The sequence below is a fragment of the Symphalangus syndactylus genome, chromosome 10, assembly GCF_028878055.3.
Source record: "Symphalangus syndactylus isolate Jambi chromosome 10, NHGRI_mSymSyn1-v2.1_pri, whole genome shotgun sequence".
NCBI lineage: Eukaryota > Metazoa > Chordata > Mammalia > Primates > Hylobatidae > Symphalangus > Symphalangus syndactylus.
In genome coordinates this window covers 29,373,523-29,397,965 of record NC_072432.2, presented here as the reverse complement: position 1 = coordinate 29,397,965, position 24,443 = coordinate 29,373,523, and the positions used below count along the sequence as shown (strand labels likewise).

At 39.5% G+C, this 24,443-nt stretch overlaps 1 protein-coding gene across 6 annotated transcripts in view; it reads right to left on the bottom strand.

Annotated features, from left to right (window-relative positions):
* Nucleotides 1-24,443, bottom strand: part of COL25A1 (collagen type XXV alpha 1 chain) — a 514,179-nt gene that overhangs the window by 194,611 nt on the left and 295,125 nt on the right. For all 6 annotated transcript variants that reach the window (XM_063611090.1, XM_063611091.1, XM_055296768.2 and 3 more), the window contains one exon: nucleotides 20,621-20,638. In XM_063611090.1, the coding sequence (XP_063467160.1) occupies nucleotides 20,621-20,638 (18 nt within the window). The remainder of the gene's footprint in view (nucleotides 1-20,620; nucleotides 20,639-24,443) is intronic.

The window sequence follows — 24,443 nt, the reverse complement described above, 5'->3', positions numbered from 1 at the left end:
CTCTCCTACACTCACTGTGCTAACAAGATTAAAGCATGCCCTACCCAAAAGAAGGAAAACAAAACAAAATGTTTCTGGAACTCTTTTTCTAACTACCATCATATAGCATTCCCCATTTTAATCTCTCTACTATCCAAAAAATAAGTATATATTTAAAATGTGGTATCAGTTGAAATGTCTGAAGATGCTTAGAGAAAATAAAAGTAGCCTATCAAGAATTTTGGCTAGGATATAAAAATTACCAAATGGGCCGGGCGCAGTTGCTTACGCCCGTAATCCCAGCACTTTGGGAGGCCAAGGCGGGCGTATCACTTGGGGTCAGGAGTTTGAGACCAGCCTGGACAACATGGTGAAACCCCATCTCTACTAAAAATACCAAAAATTAGCCGAGTGTAGTGGCAAGGTTGTAATCCCAGCTCCTCAGAAGGCTGAGAGAGGAGAATCGCTTGAACCCGGGAGGCGGAGGTTGCAGTGAGCTGAGATCACACCATTGCACTGCAGCCTGGGCAACAAGAGCAAAACTCCATCTCAAAAAAAAAAAAAAATATATATATATATATGTATATATATATATATGTATATATGTATATATATACGTATATATATATATATGTATATATGTATATATATACGTATATATATATAAAATAAAACAAAAGAATCCATAAAAATATATATGTGAAATTATATCTACAGAAATAATATATATCACAAAGTTTATAAGTAAAATTTTTAAAGTTTGAAATATTTCAAAGTGAATTAATCTTATTTCACTGAAGAACATTTTGAACTAAAACTCTGTGCTCTCTTTAAAGAAAATTATACACACCATGTGCACATAAATGTTTATTTACATAGAGGGTCCTATGCTATAACCATATCTAACAGTGATAGTTGCTCCATTATTTCTTAACTTTAATATTGAATTATTTATCCCAAAAAATCTATCTACTTTGAGGTTATTATTATATTAAGTGTTTATCCAGCAAGTAAAGTACCACTTCTAAGGGCAATATCAAGTCATTATGGCTCTATCTCAGTGTGAGTACTTATGTGAGAAGGTATATATGTGGGTGTTTACATGTGCATAAATATGCCTTTACTAATAATAGTTATATATGTGTGCCAATACACTGTTTTAAGTGCTTCATTAGGTCATGTATTAAGTTAAACCAACTATTTTTATTTTACATTGAAAAACTGAAGGAAAAAAGTTAACTTGTCCAAAGTCATACAGCTCATAAGTGGTAGGCCACAACTTAAACCCAGGTACCTACCCCTGGAGCCCATACCCTTCACCCTGTGTGTGTTTCATATGCTATTGTACAACCAGACTGCTAAAAGCTGATATTTTCAGTAGGCTCAGAATTTGATCATCAAATGCATATAAAATTATCATTAAATCTGAATGATTAAATATATACATTTACTTAACAGAAGTTTATTGTGCATTTTCTATAGATCAATATTGTATAAAGATGCAATAACGAGTAAATTCAGGGAGTGATAACAGCTTCCACAGATGCAAAACATTGTTGGACTAAGTTAATTATTCATGAAATGCTACGTGTTATTCACCTTTATTCAGGCAGAAGTGAGAGGAATATATTAGAAAACATAGCACAAAGTAGGCAATAGAAATCCTTCAGCTAATTTCAGTGAGAAAAAATTCTAAGATAAAATTAAACTCTGAGATGATACTATACCATTTAAATACACAAATGATCATGTTAAAAACAATGAAATATGGATTATAGTAAAATAAGCTGTTATACCATGTGTACTCTTAAAGACATAAACTGTCTGGAGTACAATGGAGTTTTTCATATCGTATTAACCATCTCTTCATAAAACATCAAAAATTCTAATATATTAAGACTTTTATTATCATTCTCCTTATAATGTAACCACCACGTAAAATATAGATAACGGAAAATGACAATACTTTGCAAGTCTAGCATGATTTCTTTGGGATAGACTACATTCTTAGTTTAACATGATAGTTCTATTATGTAGTGAGCAAAATACTTTCTGCACATACATGCACACATATGCATGCAAAGGCACATGCTTTTTGAATTTCTTGGAGAATGTATATTTACTTCCACCCCCTGCCCCCAAGTCAGGCTATATGATCTGAAAAAGGCTGGACTGAAACACAAACATGAAATATGGGAATTTCTAAAGTGTTAGGTTAGAAGGAGCTTAGTATATAATTAAAAACATATGAATTGAAAGTTAAATACTGCCCCAAAATATAATATTTTATTCAGGAATAATTCCTTTATAAGGCACACACAGCTTGAGTTTTGTAAATTTTAGGAAATTACTGTGAAATGAAATTAATGATTAGAACACACACACACAGAAGGAAGCAAAGAAAGATTTGGGGCAAAAGGCAAAGTGACATCCTCCACTTCTTTTCAAGGGCATCTGAAAAAGTACAAATGGCAGCCTCAAGCCCCTGCGTGCAGTTGTCTGATGGTATTTGCTTGTGGTTTCTCTCACATTTTTTTCTCACTGAGTAATACAGAATTACAACACGCATAACACTTTAGTCCTCCAAATTCCTAAGGGAATTATATCTCCTTTATGTTCAAGAAACCCCAAAAGAGAGTTATGAGGCTTTGAAACTAACAATTTTATGCAAAAGAAATGGCCTTAGTATGGAAGAGCATTAATACAATGTTCCACTATTTCACCATCCTCTGTTGAAGATACTGATGGGGTTATTTGGGCCAAAGTCATGGTCCATAGATCTTTGTAAAGAATACAGGATAGAATCCTGAGAAAGTTTTAAAACATAACTAGCTTCTACAATTTGTATCGAAGTCTTTATTAGTGGAAGAATATTGATATCTAAGCAATGTGTGGTTATACACAACCACCATGAACTACTTTCTATGATAGTCCGAAGAAAGCCAAGCCTTGGACCCCACAAATAAATTGTTACAAAATAAAATAACATAACATAAGTATGGCCCTGGGTTAGTACTGTTTATTTTCGCCAAAGATTAAATGTCAATATAAATAAACTACTATAATGAAGGAAACAAAGGTATCCACACTCCAAACCATGTGGAAGCAAGTTATTGAAACTGCTAAGTGTTCAGTAAAATCTCAGGGCTTAGGAACCTCAGAGATGTCATTTAAATGGCACTATTTATCACACATGATATTACTGACTAGATCATTATATTTTGTTTGTTTTGTTATTTTTTTGTTCTTAATTATTATTCTATTTTTAATTGACAGAGAAAATTATATGTATTCTGAGTCTCAAGTCAAGGCTAAATGAAATAAAAATTATATGCATTTTTCATGTACAACATGATGTTCAGAAGTATATATACATTGTAGAATGACCAAATCTAGCTAAATAACATATGCATTACCTGACATGGTTATCATGTTTTGGCGAGAACACTTAACATCCAATCTTAGCATTTTCCAAGAATACAGTATATTGTTATTAACTGTAGTCACCATGTTGTACCATAGATTTCTTAAACTTATTCCTTCTAGCTGGAGTTTTGTATCCTTTGAACAACATCATCCCACACTCCCACCCCAAACCCTGCCATCTGCTGATAACTGCCATTCTACCCTCTGCTTCTATAAGATCAGCATTTGTAGATTCCACATATGCATGAGAACACGAGGTAGCTATCTTTCTGTGCCTGGCTTATTTCACTTAGCATAATGTCTTCCAGGTTCATCCATGTTGTTGCAAATGACAAGATTTCCTTCATTTTTTAAGGCTGAATAGGTGTTCCCTTGTGTAAACATACCACATTTTCTTTATCCATTCATCAACAATGGGCTAAGGCACTTCCAATTATAAAAAGCTAATGGTTTTCTCTTTCCCTCAACTTCCTTTTTCTAAAGCACTCACATGTACCATTCACAACTCAATAATATTTGTTGAACTTCCACCGTGTGCAAGAAAATAAATTAGGTAAGCCGCGTGTGGTGACTCACGCCTGTAATCCCAGCACTTTGGGAGGCTGAGGAGGGTGGATCACCTGAGGTCAGGGGTTTGAGACTAGCCTGGCCAACATGATGAAACCCCATCTCTACTAAAAATACAAAAATTAGCTGGGTGTGGTGGTAGGTTCCTGTAATCCCAGCTACTCGAGAGGCTGAGGCAGGAGAATTGCTTGAATGCGGGAGGCGGAGGTTGCAGTGAGCTGAGATCATGCCATTGCGCTCCAGCTTGGGCAGTGAAAGTGAAACTCCATCTCAAAAAAAAAAAAAAAAAAAGAAAAGAAATTAGGTGTTGTGGGGGATACTAACAGTGAAAGAAAGCATAGATCCTGCCTTTGAAGGTCAGAAAATCTATTAAGAAAGAGAGAAAAGAGGCAGAGGGGAGGTTGCTTCCAAGATGGCCAAATAGGAACAGCTCTGGTCTGCAGCTCCCAGCAAGATTGACACAGAAGACAGATGATTTCTGCATTTCCAACTGAGGTACCTAGTTCATCTCACTGGAACTGGTTGGGCAGTGGGTGCAGCCCATGGAGGGCTAGCTGAAGCAGGGAGGGGTGTCGCCTCACCCGGGAAGCTCAAGGGGTCCAGGGATTTCCCTTTCCTAGCCAAGGGAAGCAGTGACAGACTGCACCTGGAGAAACGGTACATTCCTGACCAAATATTGTACTTTTCCCACAGTCTTAACAACCGGCAGAACAGAAGATACTCTCCTGTGCCTGGTGCAGCGGGTCTCATGCCCATGGAGCCTTGCTCACTGCTAGCACAGAAGTCTGAGATTGACCTATGAGGCTGCAGCTTGATGGGGGGAGGGGCGTCCGCCATTGCTGAGGCTTGAGTAGCTCACAGTGTAAACAAAGTGGCCGGGAAGCACCAAATGGGCAGAGCCCACCACAGTCAGCATGGCCTACTGCCTCTATGGATTCTACCTCTGTGGGCAGGGCATAGTAGAACAAAAGGCAGCAGACAGCTTCTACAGACTTAAATGTCCCTGTCTGACAGCTCTGAAGAGAGCAGTGGTTCTCTCAGAATGACGTTTGAGCTCTGAGAAGGGACAGACTGCTGCCTCAAGCGGGTCCCTGACCCCCATGTAGCCTGACTGAGAAATACCTCCCAGTAGGGGCCCACAGACACTGCATACAGGAGGGCGCCCGTCTGGGACGAAGCTTCCAGAGGAAGGATCAGGCAGCAATATTTGCTGTTCTTCAGCCTCCGCTAGTGATACCCAGGCAAACAGGGTCTGGAGTGGACCTCCAGCAAACTCCAACAGACCTGCAGCTGAGGGGCCTGACTGTTAGAAGGAAAACTAACAAACAGAAAGGAATAGCATCAACATCAACAAAAAGGACATCCACATCAAAACCTCATCTCTAGATCACCAACATCAAAGACCAAAGGTAGATAAAACCACAAATATGGGAAGAAACCAGAACAGAAAAGCTGAAAATTCCAAAAAACAGAGTGCCTCTTCTCCTGCAAAGGATCACAGCTCATCGCCAGCAAGGGAACAAAACTGGATGGAGAATGAGTTTGACGAGTTAACAGAAGTAGGCTTCAGAAGGTTCGTAATAACAAACTTCTCCGAGCTAAAGAAGCATATTTTAACCCATTACAAGGAAGCTAAAAACCTTGACAAAAGATTAGACAAATGGCTAACTAGAATAACCAGTGTAGAGAAGAGCTTAAATGACCTGATGGAGCTGAAAACCATAGCACAAGAACTTTGTGACGCATGCACAAGCTTCAATAGTCGATTCAATCAAGTGGAAGAAAGGATATCAGTGATTGAAGATCAAATTAATGAAATAAAGTGAGAAGACAAGATGAGAGAAAAAAGAGTGAAAAGAAACGAACAACGCCTCCAAGAAATATGGGACTATGTGAAAAGACCAAATATGCCTTTGATTGGTGTACCAGAAAGTGACGGGGAGAATGGAACCAAGTTAGAAAATACTCTTCAGGATGTTATCCAGGAGAACTTCCCCAACCCAGCAAGGCAGGCCAACATTCAAATTCAGGAAATAATAGAACACCACAAAGATACTTCTCGAGAAGAGCAACCCCAAGACACATAATTGTCAGATTCACCAAGGTTGAAATGAACGAAAAAATGTTAAGGGCAGCCAGAGAGAAAGGTCGGGTTACCCACAAAGGGGAGCCCATCAGACTAACAGTGGATCTCTCAGCAGAAACCCTATAAGCCAGAAGAGAGTGGGGGCCAATATTCAACATTCGTAAAGAAAAGAATTTTCAACCCAGAATCTCAAGTCCAGCCAAAATAAGCTTCGTAAGTGAAGGAGAAATAAAATCCTTTACAAACAAGGAAATGCTGAGAGATTTTGTCACCACCAGGCCTGCCTTACAAGAGCTCCTGAAGGAAGCACTAAATATGGAAAGGAACAACCAGTACCAGCCACTGCAAAAACATGACAAATTGTAAAGGCCGTCGATGCTAGGAAGAAGCCGCATCAACTAATGGGCAAAATAACCAGCTAACATCATAATGACAGGATCAAATTCACACATAACAATATTAACCTTAAATGTAAATGGGCTAAATGCCTTAATTAAAAGACACAGACTGGCAAATTGGATACAGTCAGGACCCATCAGTGTGCTGTATTCAGGAGACTCATTTCACATGCAAAGACACATAGGCTCAAAATAAAGGGATGGAGGAAGATCTACCAAGCAAATCGAAAGCAAAAAAAAAAAGGAGGGGTTGCAATCCTGGTCTCTGATAACACAGACTTTAAAACAACAAAGATCAAAAGAGACAAAGAAGGCCATTACATAATGGTAAAGGGATTAATACAACATGAAGCGCTAACTATCCTAAACATATATGCACCCAATACAGGAGCACCCAGATTCATAAAGCACATCCTTAGAGACCTACAAAGAGACTTAGACTCCCACACAATAATAATGGGAGACTTTAACACCCCACTGTCAATATTAGACAGATCAACAAGACAGAAGGTTAACAAGGATATCCAGGAATTGAACTCAGCTCTGGATCAAGTAGACCTAATAGACATCTACAGAGCTCTACACACCAAATCAACAGAATATACATTCTTCTCAGCACCACATCGTACTTATTCCAAAATTAACCACATAATTGGTACTAAAACACTCCTCAGCAAATGTAAAAGAACAGAAATCACAACAAACTGTCTCTCAGACCACAGTGCAATCAAATTAGAACTCAGGATTAAGAAACTCACTCAAAACCACAGAACTACATGGAAACTGAACAACCTGCTCCTGAGTGACTACTGGCTACATAACAAAATGAAGGCAGAAATAAAGATGTTCTTTGAAACCAATGAGAACAAAGAAACAACATACCAGAATCTCTGGGACACGTTCAAAGCAGTGTGTAGAGGGAAATTTATAGCACTAAATGCCCACAAGAGAAAGCAGGAAAGATCTAAAATTGACACCCTAACATCACAATTAAAAGAACTAGAGAAGCAAGAGCAAACACATACAAAAGCCAGCAGAAGGCAAGAAATAACTAAGATCAGAGCAGAACTGAAGGAGATAGAGACACAAAAAACCCTTCAAAAAATCAATGAATCCAGGAGCTGTTTTTTTGAAAAGATCAACAAAATAGATAGACCACTAGCAAGACTCATAAAGAAGAAAAGAGAGAAGAATCAAATAGATGCAATAAAAAGTGATAAAGGGGATATCACCACCGATCCCACAGAAATACAAACTACCATCAGAGAATGCTATAAACACCTCTACACAAATAAACTAGAAAATCTAGAAGAAATGGATAAATTCCTGGACACATACACCCTCCCAAAACTAAACCAGGAAGAAGTTGAATCTCTGAATAGATCAATAACAGGTTCTGAAATTGAGACAATAATTAATAGCCTACCAACCAAAAAAAGTCCAAGACCAGACGGATTCACAGCCGCCAATTCTACCAGAGGTACAAAGAGGAGCTGGTGCCATTCCTTCTGAAATTATTTCAATCAATAGAAAAAGAGGGAATCCTCCCTAACTCATTTTATGGGCTAACATCATCCTGATACCAAAGCCTGGTAGAGACACAACAAAAAAAGAGAATTTTAGGCCAATATACCTGATGAACATCAATGCAAAAATCTTCAATAAAATACCAGCAAACAGAATTTAGCAGCACCTCAAAAAGCTAATCCACTATGATCAAGTTGGCTTCATCCCTGGGATGCAAGACTTGTTCAACATACACAAATCAATAAACATAATCCATCAAGTAAACAGAACCAACGACAAAAACCACATGATTATCTCAATAGATGCAGAAAAGGCTTTAGACAAAATTCAACAGCCCTTCATGCTAAAAACTCTCAATAAACTAGGTATTGATGGAACGTATCTCAAAATAGTAAGAGATATTTATGACAAACCCACAGCCAATATCATACTGAGTGGGCAAAAACTGGAAGCATTCCCTTTGAAAACTGGCACAAGACAAGAATGCCCTCTCTCACCACTCCCAATCAACATAGTGTTGGAAGTACTGTCCAGGGCAATCAGGCAAGAGAAAGAAATAAAGGGTATTGAATTAGGAAAAGAGGAAGTCAAATTGTCTCTGTTTGTAGATGACATGATTGTATATTTAGAAAACCCCATCGTCTCAGCCCCAAATCTCCTTAAGCTGCTAAGCAACTTCAGCAAAGTCTCAGGATACAAAATCAATGTCCCGAAATCACAAGCATTCCTATACACCAATAACAGACAAACAGAGAGCCAAATCATGAGTGAACTCCCATTCACAATTGCTACAAAGAGAATAAAATACCTAGGAATCCAACTTACAAGGGATGTGAAGGACCTCTTCAAGGGGAACTACAAACCACTGTTCAATGAAATAAAAGATGACACAAACAAATGGAAAAACATTCCATGCTCGTGGATAGGAAGAATCAATATCATGAAAATGGCCATCCTGCCCAAGGTAATTTATAGATTCAACGCTATCACCATCAGGCTACCAATGACTTTCTTCACAGAACTGGAAAAAACTACTTTAAACTTCATATGGAACAAAAAAAGGCCTGCATAGCCAAGACAATCCTAAGCAAAAAGAACAAAGCTGGAGGCATCATGCTACCTGACTTCAAAGTATACTACAAGGCTACAGTAACCAAAACAGCATAGTACTGGTACCAAAACAGATATATAGACCAATGGAACAGAACAGAGGCCTCAGAAATAACACCACACATCTACAACCACTGATCTTTGACAAGCCTGACAAAAACAAGCAATGGGGAAAGGATTCCCTATTTAATAAATGATGCTGGGAAAACTGGCTAGCCATATGTTGAAAGCTGAAACTGGATCCTTTCTTTACACCATATACAAAAATTAACTTAAGATGGATTAAAGACTTAAATGTAAGACCTAACATCATAAAAATGCTAGAAGAAAACCTGGGCAATACCATTCAGGACATAGGCATGGGCAAAAAGTTCATGACTAAAACACCAAAAGCAATGGCAACAAAAGGCAAAATAGACAAATGGGATCTAATTAAACTAAAGAGCTTCTGCACAGCAAAAGAAACTATCATCAGAGTGAACAGGTAACCTAAAGAATGGGAGGAAATCTTTGCAATCTATCCATCTGACAAAGGGCTAATATCCAGAATCTACAAAAAACTTACACAAATTTACAAGAAAAAAACAACCCCATCAAAAAGTGGGCAAAGGATATGAACAGACACTGCTCAAAAGAAGACATTTATGTAGCCAACAGACATATGAAAAAATGGTCATCATTACTGGTCACTAAAGAAATACAAATCAAAACCACAATGAGATACCATCTCACACCAGTTAGAATGGCAATAATTAAAAAGTCAGGAAACAACAGATTCTGGAGAGGATGTGGAGAAATAGGAATGCTTTTACACTGTTGGTTGGACTGTAAACTAGTTCAACCATTGTGGAAGACAGTGTGGCAACTCCTCAAGGATCTAGAACTAGAAATACCATTTGATCCAGCGATCCCATTACTGGGTATATACCCAAAGGATTATAAATCATGCTACTATAAAGACACATGCACACGTATGTTTATTAGGCACTATTCACAGTAGCAAAGACTTGGACCCAACCCAAATGTCCATCAATGATAGACTGGATTAAGAAAATGTGGCACATATACACCATGAAATACTATGCCACTATAAAAAAGGATGAGTTCATGTCCTTTGCAGGCACATGGATGAAGCTGGAAACCATCATTCTCAGAAAACTATCACAAGGACAGAAAACCAAACACCGCATGTTCTTACTCATAGATGGGGATTGAACAATGAGAACACATGGACCCAGGGTAGAGAATATCATACACCGGGCCTGTCGTGGGGTGGGGGCCTGGGGGAGGGATAGCATTAGGAGAAATACCTAATGTAAATGACAAGTTGAAGATTATATCAAACCAATATGGCACATATATACCTATGTAACAAACCTGCACATTGTGCACATGTACCCTAGAACTTAAAGTATAACAATAAAAACAAGCTCTGCAAAAAAAAGAGAGAAAGGAAAAAAGTGTTCATGAATAGTTATAATACAATTTAAAGAGGAAACTGGAGGAAGGAAATTAATATTCACTGAGTGACTGCTATGGACTAGGCACCACATTAGATGTCTTACATATATTATTTTAATCCTCACACTGTTGAGATAAGACATAATTATCTCTGCTGTACAGATGAGGAAAATGATACTAGCGTGATTGAGTAACTTGCCAAAGATAGACAGTTTGTAAGTGGTAAAGCTGGGATTTGAATTATGTAATCTGTCTGATCAAAGTCCATGCCCCTCTATTTTAATTGTAAAGTGTTATATAAAAAGTTATATAAAAAGTGCCAGGCTTGGTGGCTCACGCCTGTAATCCCAGCACTTTGGGAGGCTGAGGCAGGAGGATTACCTGAGGTCAGGAGTTTGAGACCAGCCTGGCCAACATGGTGAAACCCCATCTCTACTAAAAATACAAAAATTAGCTGGGCATGGTGGCACAAGCCTGTAATCCCAGCTACTCAGGAGGCTGAGGCAGGAGAATCATTTTAACCCAGGAGGGAAAGGTTGCAGTGAGCCGATATTGTGCCACTGCACTCCAGCCTGGGCAACAGAGTGAGACTCTGTCAAAAAAAAAAAAAAAAACAAAAACTATACACATAAAACTTTGTCAGGATTCAGAAAAAGGGAGAAATTACATTTAGTTAAGGGAGAGTAAAGACTTCTTAATAGAAGAAGCAGCATTCAAATACGAAGGGGTATCCTATTTGGATTGTGGAAACTGAGTGTGTCTAAGGGTTAGGAGGAAAGGCTACTTTAAGAAAAGGCAAAAAGAAAAAGAAAGATTTGAAGAGAAAATAAGTAAATGGTTTGATTTGGTTTGGTGAAGCATAGTCTAGAAAGGGCATTAATGAAAAATTAATGGCAGATTAGGCTAGAAAACAGGCCAGATAAGAGGATTTGAATGTCAAGCAAGAATCTAGATTCTATTGTATTCTAAATGAAAACCATTAAGACTCAAGGTTTTGAGATCAGAAGAGTGACATAATCAGAACTATGATATATAATTGTATTAGGATGCTACTGGTTGATAGTACACTCAATCCCAAATGCCTGCACTACAGATACAGAGAAAAAGCTAACCACTCACTTTCCTGACCTGCCTCTCTGCAGCAATGAGTGGCCAGACAACAGGCATATCTTCACAGTGTGCAGAATGGCAATGGGGAAACCACAGTTAAAAGAAACAGGCATCTGAGATCCTGTCAGGTAGGCAGTGAGCTAGAGGGTTTTAACTGTTCAGTCTGCCATTGGCAAAGCTGCACACTTGAATACCTGTCAGTAATGAGGAAAAGGAAAGGAGAACTGGGATGAAGAGTATAAGGTAGAAAGGGAATGCAGAGGTGAGGATCCAGGAAATGACTTAGTTCCAGAACAAGGGTTTTTGAATCTGAGCAGAAACTCAATTAACAGAGAACTAAGGCATGACTCTAGGACCATTCTTAGAATAACAGTATTGATCCTGAGTCACCTGCATGCTGGAAAAGGGCCTATTTAAATGCCCCATGCTTAAGGTCTCCACTGAACCTGGAGATTACCCAGATGTGCAGGTGGAGATTAGCCAGAGCAGGATTTGCAGGTGGGGTTAAAGTCATCCTTGGAAGGGATGGGTCTGCAACATTTGAGAACTCTGACACTTTATAGACTATTATTGATAATATTAAAAGTACTATCACAAGAGATGTGACATTTTTCCAAAGAAGATATACCTAGGGTCAACAGGGATATGAAAAGGTGCTCCACATCACTAATCATCAAGGAAATGAAAAACCACAGTGAGATATCACCTCACACCTGTCAGAATGGCTATTGTAAGAAAGACAAAAGAACAAGTGTTGGTAAGGATGTAGAGAAAAGGGAATCCTCGTACACTGTTGGTAGGGATGTCAATTAGTACAACCATCATGGAGAATTGTATAGAGGTTTCTCAGAAAATTAAAATAGAACTACTGCCATAGGACCTAGCAATCCCACAGCTGGGTATATATCTGAAGGAAGTGAAATCAGTATGTTGAAGAGATATCTGCATGCACGTGTTCATTGCAGCATTTCTCACAATAGTCAAGATATGGAATCAACCTAAATGTCTATTAGCTGATGAACAGGTAAAGAAACTGCAGTATACATACACAATGGAATATTATCTAGCCACAAAAAAGACTATCCTGCCATTTGCAACAACATGCATAAACCTGGATGACATTGTGCTAAGTGAAATAAACCAGACACAGAAATATAAATATTTTATAATCTCATTTATATGTGAAATCTAAAGAGGTCAAACTCTTAGAAGCATAGAACAAAGGCTGGAGGGTGGCAGAAATGGGGAGATGTTGGTAAAAGGGTACACATTTTCAGTTACAAGATGAACAAGTTCTGAGGATTGAATATACAACATGGGTGGTGAGAAATATGTTAATTTGATTGTTATAATATTGCACAATGTATATGTATGTGAAATCATTACATTGTACATCTTGAGTATATTCAGTCTTTGTCTACTAAGTAGTTTTAAATAAAAATATAAATACAATTTTTTTTTGTTTTACTTTAAGTTCTGGGATACATATGCAGAACATGCAGGTTTGTTACATACGTATCCATCTGCCATGGTGGTTTGCTGCACCTATCAACCCATCATCTAGGTTTTAAGCCCCGCATGCATTAGGTATTTGTCCTAATGCTCTCGCTCCCCTTGCCCCCGACCCCTGACAGTTTGTGGTGTGTGATGTTCCCCTCCCTGTGTCCATGTGTTCTCATTGCTCAACTCCCACTTATGAGTGAGGACATGTGGTGTTTGCTTTTCTGTTCCTGTGTTAGTTTGCTGAGAATGATAGCTCCAAAAGCAATTGCAACAATATCCAAAATTGACAAATCAGACCTAATTAAAGAGCTTCTGCACAGCAAAAGAAACTATCATCAGAGTAAACAGGCAACCTATAGAACGGGAGAAAATTTTTGCAATCTATCCATCTGACAAAGGTTTAATATCCAGAATCTACAAAGAACTTAAACAAATTTATACAATTTTTAAAATTAAAAAAACCAGAACGATCACAAGAACAGAGACTGGGTCTGCTTATCCACCACAATTACACTGCCTTATTGTGCCTTGCACATTGTACCTTATATATAGGGGCTAAATAATACTCGTTGAGTAGTTAATTGAATTATGTTAATATGAATTAATGAACAAATGTCAGGGTAACTTTCATTTCAATAAATTTAGCCTTACCCTCAAATAATTCTCATTACTTCTAGTTTGAAATATAAAAGGCCGGGTGCGGTGGCTCACGCCTGTAATCCTAGCACTTTGGGAGGCCAAGGTGGGTGGATCACCTGAGGTCAGGAGTTCAAGACCAACCTGACCAACACGACGAAACCCAGTCTCTACTAAAAATACAAAAAGTAGCTGGGCGTGGTGGCGGGCGCCTATAACCCCAGCTACTCCAGAGGCTGACACATGAGAATAGCTTGAACCCGGGAGGCAGGGTTGCAGTGAGCCGAGATCGCGCCATTGCACTCCAGCCTGGGCAACAGAGCGAGACTCCATCTCAAAAACAAAAACGAAAAAACGAAATATAAATGCTCATCTGCCTTTTCTTTCATTTCCCTTTCTTCTTTCTGCCTTTACCTTCTATTGTTACTTGTTATTTTTCCAAGTTGCTGTGACATTATTTACTTTATTCCCTTCCTTTTCCTCTCCAAGAGTTTTATTTCCCTTGATTCAGGAGATTCACAGCAACATCCTCTCTCTTCATTTCCCTGGCCCTTTTTCCATCTTAACCACAGCTGCGAGAATTGCTTTTTTAATTTTTTTTCATTCTAATACCCTTTCACCATCTCATTTCCCTTGTCAAGAACCATTTTCTCACCCATTTAGGTAAATGCAAAGACTCACCTCTCTTCCCTAAGGTCTCCTTTCTTATTTAATTTCATACTATGACTGTAAAAGAGTTTGCTGCCATTTAGCTTTCTAGTCCCAGCGATTCTTAACAATCTACGCTGTCTTCAGCTTTAGGAAGATGATCAGAACCACTCACTGAATAATAGACAGTTTCCCTTTTTACCATCAGTCTGCAAAATAAAACCTTATTAATCTGGAAGGCTTTATAAAATAACATGTGATATAGAAGTAGAATTGAGGTTTTTTTTTTTTTTTTTTTTTTACTCTCTAAGGAGAAGTTTTGCACTGTATAATATAAACACTATGAATAAGATGATGTGGGAACACATAGAGCTTGGATATTTGCCACCGTCCAAATCTCTTGTTGAAATGTAATCCCCAGAGTTGGAGGTAGAGCCTGGTGGGAGGTGACCGGATCATGGGGGTGGATTTCTCATGAATGATTTAGCATCCTCTTGGTGCTGTCCTCAAGATAGTAAATTCTCACAAGATCTGGGTGTTGAAAAGTGTGTGGCACCTTCTCTCTGTCTCTCTCTCCTGCTTTTGCCATGTGACGTGCCTGCTCCCCCTTTGCCTTCCACTACGATTGTAAGCTTCCAAAGACTTCCCTAGAAGCTGAGCAGATGCCAGCACTATGCTTCCTGTAAAGCATGCAGTACCGTGAGCCAGTTATATCTCTTTTGTTTATAAATGACCAGTTTCATGTATTTCTTTATAATGACGCAAGAACAGCTTAACAAAGAGAATGTTCAGCCTATGCGAGACAATTCTCACTGATATAAACACTTGCACGGGAATAACAAGTTGTTAATTACAATTCTGTCCAAGTCTTTTAATAAACTTTGAAGGATGCCCAATCCCTATATTAGTCCATTGTTGCACTGCTGTAAAGAAATACCTGAGACTAAGTAATTTACAAAGAAAAGAGGCTTAATTGGCTCACGATTCTGTAGGCTGCACAGGAAGCATAGCAACTTCTGCTTCTGGGGGAGGCCTCAGGAAGCTTCCTTGCCAATCATGGCATAAGGCAAAGGGGGAGCCAGCACTTCACAAGGTCATAGCAGCAGCAAGAGAGAGATGGCAGGGAGTTGCTACACACATTTTGAAACAACTAGATCTTATGAGAACTCTGTCAGAAGAACAGCACCAAGGGTCTGGTGCTAAACCATTCATGAAAGATTCACCCCTATGATCCAATCACCTCCCATCAGGCCATACCTCCAACACTGGGAATTACAATTCACATGAGATTGAGTGGGAACACAGGTCTAAACCATATCAATCCCCCAACTTAAACATTTACAACCCTTTTTTGGGGGAAGTATTTTGTTGGGAAACCTAATTATATCTTCCTGTAGGAATCACAATATGAATATGGTTATTTTCCCAGCCTAATCCACAAAAGCCTATTCCTAAAGTACCTAAAAGATATCCCCATAATACGATAGCAAAAGACCATTATTAATAATAGTGTCTTAATGAAAAATCCATTGAAAGTCAGAAATGTGGATTAGAAGAGTCTGAATGACATGGTCATGACTCAGGCAGGGAAATGTGCGTTTAAGGGTTGGCTAAGGGAGAATTTGTTTGTAGAAACCTTGCACAGATGACAAGCTCTCTTTCTTAACTAGTTGCAAAAGAAGACGAGGAGTGAAAGAAGAAGTTTTGCAATGTCCATACCCTTCCATTTTCCCATAGCTAACAGCATGTGCTAGGGAGACCCAGAGCTGGAGAGGAACAGAATAAACAACAAAAAACAAATTTTGACATTTTAGGTCAAAATCTTATAAAATCAAAGAAATCAAAAGGGTTGACATTTTAAGAAGAAAAGTAGGTATCATTTTGAGTCAACAAAAAGAAGAGGAAAAAAGAAAAAGAAGACAATCAAAATTTCAAGTTCCTGTTACTAGACATATACTGTATGTGAAAAGGATCATTTTCAGTGAGCCAAGTAAACAGAACATGGAAATTTTAAGAAAAATTTGATCAAATAAAAGAAAGCTTTCAACAACTTAAAAACCCATCACAAGTTTATAATTTTTTTTTTTTGGCGAGGGGGGTCTCACTCTGCTGCCCAGGCTGGAGTTCAGTGGAGCTATTTTGGCTCATTGCAACCACCATCTCAGGTTCAAGTGGTTCTCCTGCCTCAGCCTCCCTAGTAGCTAGGATTACAGGTGTGTGCCACCACACCCAGCTAATTTTTTTTTTTTTTTTGGTATTTTTAGGACAGACAGGGTTTTACCATTTTGGCCAGGCTGGTCTCAAACACCTGACCTCAAGTGATGCATCTGCCTTGGCCTCCCAAAGTGTTGGGATTACAGGTGTCAGCCACCACGTTCAGCCTCTAATTTGGGTTTTAAATGCATATTGCTTATTAATACACTGTATGTACCTTATAGATCTATGTTAAACAGATTTAATGTACAGTTCATGTAAATTTACTCAAAGAAAAAGTAGGCTTATAGTAAGGTGTTAATGTAAGATACAATTTTATAAAATACAAAAACTGTTGCACATATTGATAATCAAATCTACTACATGTATCATTTTTAAGTGCTCATATTTTTGATAGATAAAATTTGTTTTGTGGTTGAAAGCCTATTTAAAGAATAGAAAACCAAACACCGCACACTCTCATTTATAAGTGGCAACTGATTGATGAGAACACATGGACTCATCGTGGGGAGCAACACACATTGGGCAACTGTGGGGGCTTGGGGGAAGAAAGAGCATCGGGAAGAATAGCTAATGGATTCTGGGCTTAATACCTGGGTGATCAGATGATCTGTGCTGTAAACCACCATGACACACGTTTACCTGTGTAACAAACCTGCACATCCTGCATATATAACCCTGAACTTAAAATAAAAGTTAAAAATAAATAAAACCCATTTTGCTGAAGAGTAATTTTTAAAAAGTCAGTTTAAGGTCCACTTTTTTTGTAAAAGAAAATTTCCCAAGAGCAGAGCAGGGGTTAGGAAAGTAACACATTGGTAATTGGGAAACAAAACATACAGATGGATAGGAGCCTATATAAAATTCATCTATAATTTTAAAAATAGCAGAGAAAAGCTAATGACCATCAAGCACCAAATGCAAAACTTCATTAAGAGCTATTTAATTTCAAATCTATCAATGGAAGTATCATAGATATGAGCACTTAGAAATGATACATGTAGTAGATTTTGGAAAAATATTATGATAATGATGTAAGCGTAAGAGGTAGGCCAGGCTTTTCCTTGGGGACAAAACAACAACTCTTTGCTTGTTTTTTCTGCTGTGGAAAGATCACGTGAGGGTATGTCTTGGCTTCACGTTTTCCCTAATACCTATCCTTCCTCAATTTATTCACTTCCTTTTGCTGTGATGTGAGGAAGACATCTTAAACTAAATGATCATGAGATTTCACATCCACTAAAGGCAAACTGGTAGCCAAAACAAAGGAAACCAGAGCAGGTTTCTAACAGGACCATTTGAAAATGCTGGTCCCAACCTCCTTGCAAATTTTCAACATTTTCTAGCATAGGCAGTTAGGTAGAATATGTTTCTGCAGAGACACAGTCAATATAGGACCTGATGTGAAGGTGTTCTGAAGTGCCATGATATATGTTCATTCTTAGCCACCATCATCCACGGTTCTCCTGGTCCTGTCCATTCTTGGTTTCCAGTGCTGGTTTATGATCTTTCTTCTGTTTATTAACTGAGGCTGTATACTCAAGATTTACTATGACTGTTTTTCTTTTTATAGTTTCTCTCTTTAGTATCTTATTAACTACTATGCATTGAATGCTGCCTTTATATTTAATTTCCCAATTCTTTCTATACATATCTGAATTTCCTACTCTGTCTTGACTATAAGACACGTGCACTTGGATGTTGTGGCAGATGTAGGTGCCTGCCCACCACTACCTGCTCCAAGACAGTGCTAGAATACAGGTCCCATATGTCCCTATGGCTTCCTAAATTCCTTTCACAGCAGGCCAGGAGTGCTGAAAAGCCAACATCCAGCTGCGACCCTCAGTAGTAAAGGCAGGGAAATTAGTGGATAAATCCACCAACTTCCTTGTCCGTCTCTGGGATGATTCTGGGATACACTCTACACAGTCTCTCCAGATTCCTCAGCAGGATTGAGCCCCATTTGTCCACAGCAGTAACCTGCTAATTGAGGCATCCATTTTTTGGTTTTGTTGCCTTCCCTATGTCATTTCTCCACTCTCTCACGATGCTTTCTAGGATCATCTCTCAAATAAATTATTTATGCTGAAATTCTTAAGAACTGCTTTGGGATGCAGGAAAGAAGGTCCAGCTAAGACGGAAGTCCTATTAAAAATTAAAATATGTTAAAGATTACGATCTCTCAAAACCAACTCATCAACTTCTTTTATCATCGGCTGTCTCACCACCTTCTCTCAAGGGCTGAGCACTACAAGGTATGAAGGTTTTAGAGATAGACTTCAGTTTAGCTCCCATTTCATGGTGTCACTTGTGAGTAATTTATGTCTTCTGTTTCTGTATGTTTATACACACACACACACACACACACACACGTAGGATAATAATACTTTCCAAGGCTGTTGTAAGCATCAAATAAAAGAAAGCATGCAAGCTGAGTACGGTGGCTCATGCCTGTAATCCCAGCACTTTGGGAGGCCAAGGTGGGCAGATCACCTACAGTCAGGAGTGGAGTTCAAGACCAGCCTGGCCAACATGGTGAAACCTCATCTCCACTAAAAATACAAAAATTAGCCAGGCATGGTGGCAGTTGCCTGTAATCCCAGCTACTTGGGTGGCTGAGGCAGGAGAATCATTTGAACCCGGGAGGCAGAAGTTGTAGTGAGCCAAGATTGCACCATTGCACTCCAGCCTGGGCGACAGAGCAAGACTCGGTCTCAGAAAAAAACAAAACAAACAAACAAACAAACAAACAAACAAAAACAAAACCATGCAAAGCATCTTTTACTTTGTTCTCATTCCATTGTAATATGGCCATTTCAAATTTAGTAAACAAGCTATAACTTTCTTCTGTGGGTTTTATTCCATTAACAATTACCTTGAACAAACATGGAATACAAGAGTAAAAATCACAAATAATGAGAATATAGGTATTTTCAGATATCACTATAAGTTAATTAAAAGTCAAACTTTCTCATAAGCTTGGTGTGGAAAGAAGTTGTTTACTGAAGTATGTGGAATTTTTTGCTTCATTAGACATCTATATACAGAGATCATAAAAACCATAAATAATATTCTTGTGATCTGGTATGAGGTGGAGCACACAATAGATAATTCATGATATTGACTACAAAGCTATCATGAAAATGGCTTATTGTGAAACAATCTGAAGCAGAAATAGCATTCAGTACATCAAGGGGAAAGAGATGGAAGATGAGTTCAGTAAATAATTATTTATAGGCACTAGAGTATTAAAAGTAAAACATTAATAACTGCATTTTCTTCTCTATAGAATCCTAGGGATTATAATTAGTATTGATATTGTTGTTTGTTGAGTTTTTCGTACTGACTCTTCACTTCTGAAAACTCACGTATTCTTTTGTATTTCCATCTTCATACCACATTCCTCCCCTTCCTAAAATTTGCTCATTTTCTTCAATATGATTTAGGGCTCAATAAGATTTTCTGTTGACTGCATTCATGCTTAATTATAAATCATGTCTTTGGCAGTTGTTTCTAAATTAAAAATTCAATATCTGTCTATAATGAATCAAAAGTAGCTAGCAGGATCATGGTCTAAATAATCAGAGTCTGCAGGGATTCACAACAATATTATTGGTACATGATTAATCAGTACATAATGCAAACCAGTTCATACTCAACTTTTATGTCATGCTGTCTTACATTAAAGTCCTGTGGCACTGTTTCAGATCAGTTAAGAGTTTTGCTTTATATGATAGTACATTGTTAAATCTGCCATCTGGCCCAACAGCTGATGTGGCTCACACAATCCTGAAGAGGCCCCAAGGGTTTACTCCTGGGAAATATTTGGTCTACTGTGTGGTGTCGTGATTATCAGTTCATAGCTTTTTTATAGCTTTTGAAAGAATTGCAGAAAGACCTCCACACTGGGAAAATCCTAAATTGAAAATAATTTGCTAGAAAAGAGTTATCTTACCTGAGGACCAGGCTGACCCTGAAATTAAAAAGAAAAAGGAAAACAATTACAAAATTGTATCCTAAGTGAATATTTTCACTACCAAAACTGAAACTAGTTCTGGAAATATTTACAAATATTTCTGAAGATAATATCCTAACTACTGACAGATTTCACTTGTGGCTTTAAAAAATCATATCGCATCCTACTAGTTTTACTTTATGCTATTTATCTAAAATCCTGATATTATAGTCTATTTAACTCCAAAATGACTCCAGGGTTTTAGCATGCGCTAAAATTTAATTGGAAAAAGAGAAGGCAAAAGGAATACCACACCTAGTATTATTGTGATGAAGGGGTTACTTAAAGGAAGAGTCTTCCAGCATAGGCTATGAGCCCAAACTATGAGCTATTCAAAGCGCAGACTGTGAGCTACATATTCAAACATGACGGAGTTACATTTTAAAAAAACAAAGGCAGATACTTTAGTGTTAGAGCTCATCAAGTCTTTTAATTTCGCATTATTTCAATGATATTTTAAGTTAATTTAAAAAATAAACCTTTATCTTTTACTTTGCATAACTGAGCCTAAGGACATTTTAAAAGGATATGAGAGGTCTTTGGATCATGTATCCTAACTCTTCACACAGTCAATGGAGTATTTGACCTCTGTCCAATCTAATTTATTTTGAATGTCATTTTCTTATTTAAGCTGATCAAAAATTTCAAAGCAGTATAACTGTAAATGCTTCTAGCTAAAGATCAATCACCTGTGAATAAAAGTACAGATTACATATCACCTTCTTAAAATCTCCAACTGGATTTTGTGTCAGATGAGATTAAAGAAAATGTTCACACTGAAGTTAAGAAATCTTAAAAAGTAAATAAATAATGTGCAGTCTCATTGTCTCAGCTGTGTGGCACCACGTATCACACAGGAAAGTGTAGAGCTAATATAACTCCCAGAGAAGTCCCGGGAACTGTCTCTCTTAGCGTCTCTCCAGGCTTGCAATTTCCTTAGGTACTTGTTCTCTAACTCACTGAAGATAGAACAGATGATTTCCAAGAACTTTGCCTGAAAATGTAGTTGGCAGGTCAAACTAGGAAGCGGAGCCAAACCAAGTCACTGCAGATGTTACTCACCCCACTCCTGTACTCTCTAGTGGTGGAGAGAGAGAGAAAGAGAATAACATTTATTAACTCCTTACCAAGTGCCATGCACTTTTGGATATGCTATTCCATTTATTTCTTATAACTGCCCTGAATTTTTCAGATGGAGAAACTGAGGCTCAGAGAAATAAGCTAAAGGTCACAACTTATACAAATTTATAGAAAAGCCAGAATTTAAACCCAAATCTGATTTCAAGGTTTACACATTTTCTACCAGGTCATTCTGCCTTTTGGCCTAGAAGTTTAAGCTGACAGTTGTATACAGACTTGTTCTGATCAACTATAGTACAAGAGCATTCTTCAAGTGGGTAACACTCTCAACTTCCCAACCACTCCAGGGCTGCCACAGCATGAATCTTTGCTTCCAGAAGCACACCTAGGACCAGTAGGCATTCCTACCTGCAACTGATACATATACAGAAGCCAGTTCAGCAAAGCTTCTTGAGAGTAATAGCTCTAAAATCAGCACTAAACATAGAGAAGATTTCTGTGGAGACACTATGAAGATTTTTTGTTCATTCGTTTGTTATAGGGTCTCACTCTGTTGCCCAGGCTGGAGTGTAGTGGCACAATCACGGCTCACTGCAGTCTCGACCTCCCAGGCTTGTGATCCTTTGACTTCAGCCTCCCAAGTACCTGGGACTACAGGCACATGCCACTATGCCCGGCTAACTTTGTAAAAAAAATTTTTTTGAGGTTTTGCTATGTTGCCTAGGCTGGCTACAAAGGTTTTCTCCCAAGAACCACTTATATGTAACTATGGATCTTTCCAGATCCATGTACTGGGTGAAATTGAGAGGTGACAACGTGCTAGCAGCCCTCACTCGCCCTCAGCACCTCCTTGGCCTTGGCGTCTGCTCTGGCCACGCTTGAGAAGCCCTTCAGCCCACTGTTGCACTGTGGGAGCCCCTCTCTGGGCTGGCTGAAGCCAGAGCCAGCTCCCTCTGCTTGTGGGGAGGTGTGGAGGGAGAGGTGCGGGCAGGAACTGGGGCTGTGCATGGCACTCGCAGGCCAGTGTGAGTTCCCGGTGGGTGCGGGCTTGGCAGGCCCCGCACTCGGAGCGGCCAGCCGGTGCTGCCAGCCCGCGCTGCCAGCCCCGGGCAGTGAGGGCTTAGTATCCGGGCCAGCAGCTGTGGAGGGGGCACCAGGTCCCCCAGCACTGCCGGCCCGCCTGCGCCATGCTCGAATTCTTGCCGGGCCTCAGCTGCCTCCCCGCGGGGCAGGGCTCAAGACGTGCAGCCTGCCATGCCTGAGCCCCCCCGCAGTGGGCTCCCATGTGGCCCGAGCATCCCTGATGGGCCTGCTCTGTGGCGCCCAGTCCCATTGACTGCCCAAGGGCTGAGGAGTGCAGGCGTGTGGCGCGGGACTGGCAGGCAGCTCTGCCCACAGCCCTGGCGTGGGATCCACTAGGCAAAGCCAGCTGGGCTCCTGAGTCAGGTGAGGACTTGGAGAACTTTTATGTCTATCCAGAGGATTGTATATGCACCAATCAGCACTCTGTGTCTAGCTCGGGGTTCGTGGATGCACCAATCAGCACTCTGTATCTAGCTAATCTGGTAGGGACTTGGAGAACTTTTACGTCTAGCTAAAAGATTGTAAATGCACCAATTAGCACTCTGTGTCTAGCTCAAGGTTTGTAAATGCACCAATCAGTGCTCTGTGTCTAGCTCAAGGTTTGTAAATGCACCAATCAGCACTCTGTGTCTAGCTCAAGGTTTATAAATGCACCAATCAGTGCTCTGTGTCTAGATAATCTAGTGGGGACTTGGAGAACTTTAACCTCTAGCTAGAGGATTGTAAATACACCAATCAGCATTCTGTTTCTAGCTCAGGGACTGTAAACACACCAATCAGCACCCTATCAAAAACAGACCAATCAGCTCTCTGTAAAACAGACCAATCAGCTCTGTGTAAAATGGACCAGTTAGCTCTCTGTAAAATGGGCCAATCAGCAGGATGCAGGTGGGGCCAGATAAGAGAATAAAAGCAGTCTGCCTGAGCCAGCAGCAGCAACCCGCTCAGGTGTCCTTCCTCACCATGGAAGCTTTGTTCTTTCACTCTTTGCAATAAACCTTGCTGCTGCTCACTTTTTGGGTCCACACTGCCTTTATGAGCTGTAACACTCACCACGAAGGTCTGCAGCTTCACTCCTGAGGCCGGCGAGACCAAAAACCCACCAGGAGGAATGAACAACTTGGGACGGGAGGAACGAACAACTCCAGACGTGCTGCATTAAGAACTGTAACACTCATCGCGAAGGTCTGCAGCTTCACTCCCGAAGCCAGCAAGACCACGAACCCACCAGAAAGAAGAAAGGCCGAGCACTTCCGAACATCAGAAGGAACAAATTGTGGACACACCGTCTTTAAGAACTGTAACACTCACCGCGAGGATCCGCGGCTTCATTCTTGAAGTCAGTGAGACCAAGAACCCACCAATTTCGGACACAAAATTACAAACACGTGGTCACTCTTGTGCACTCTTCCCCCACCCCACCAACCCCTCTCAGCTTTAAGCTTCTGATCTTTCTGATGTTTTGAACTAATGCAAACTCAGAAATGTGAACATGTGGCTGGGTGTGGTGGCTCATGCCTGTAATTCCAGCACTTTGGGGGGCTGAGGTGGGCGGTTCACTTGAGGTCAGGGATTTGAGACTAGCCCGGCAAACATGGTG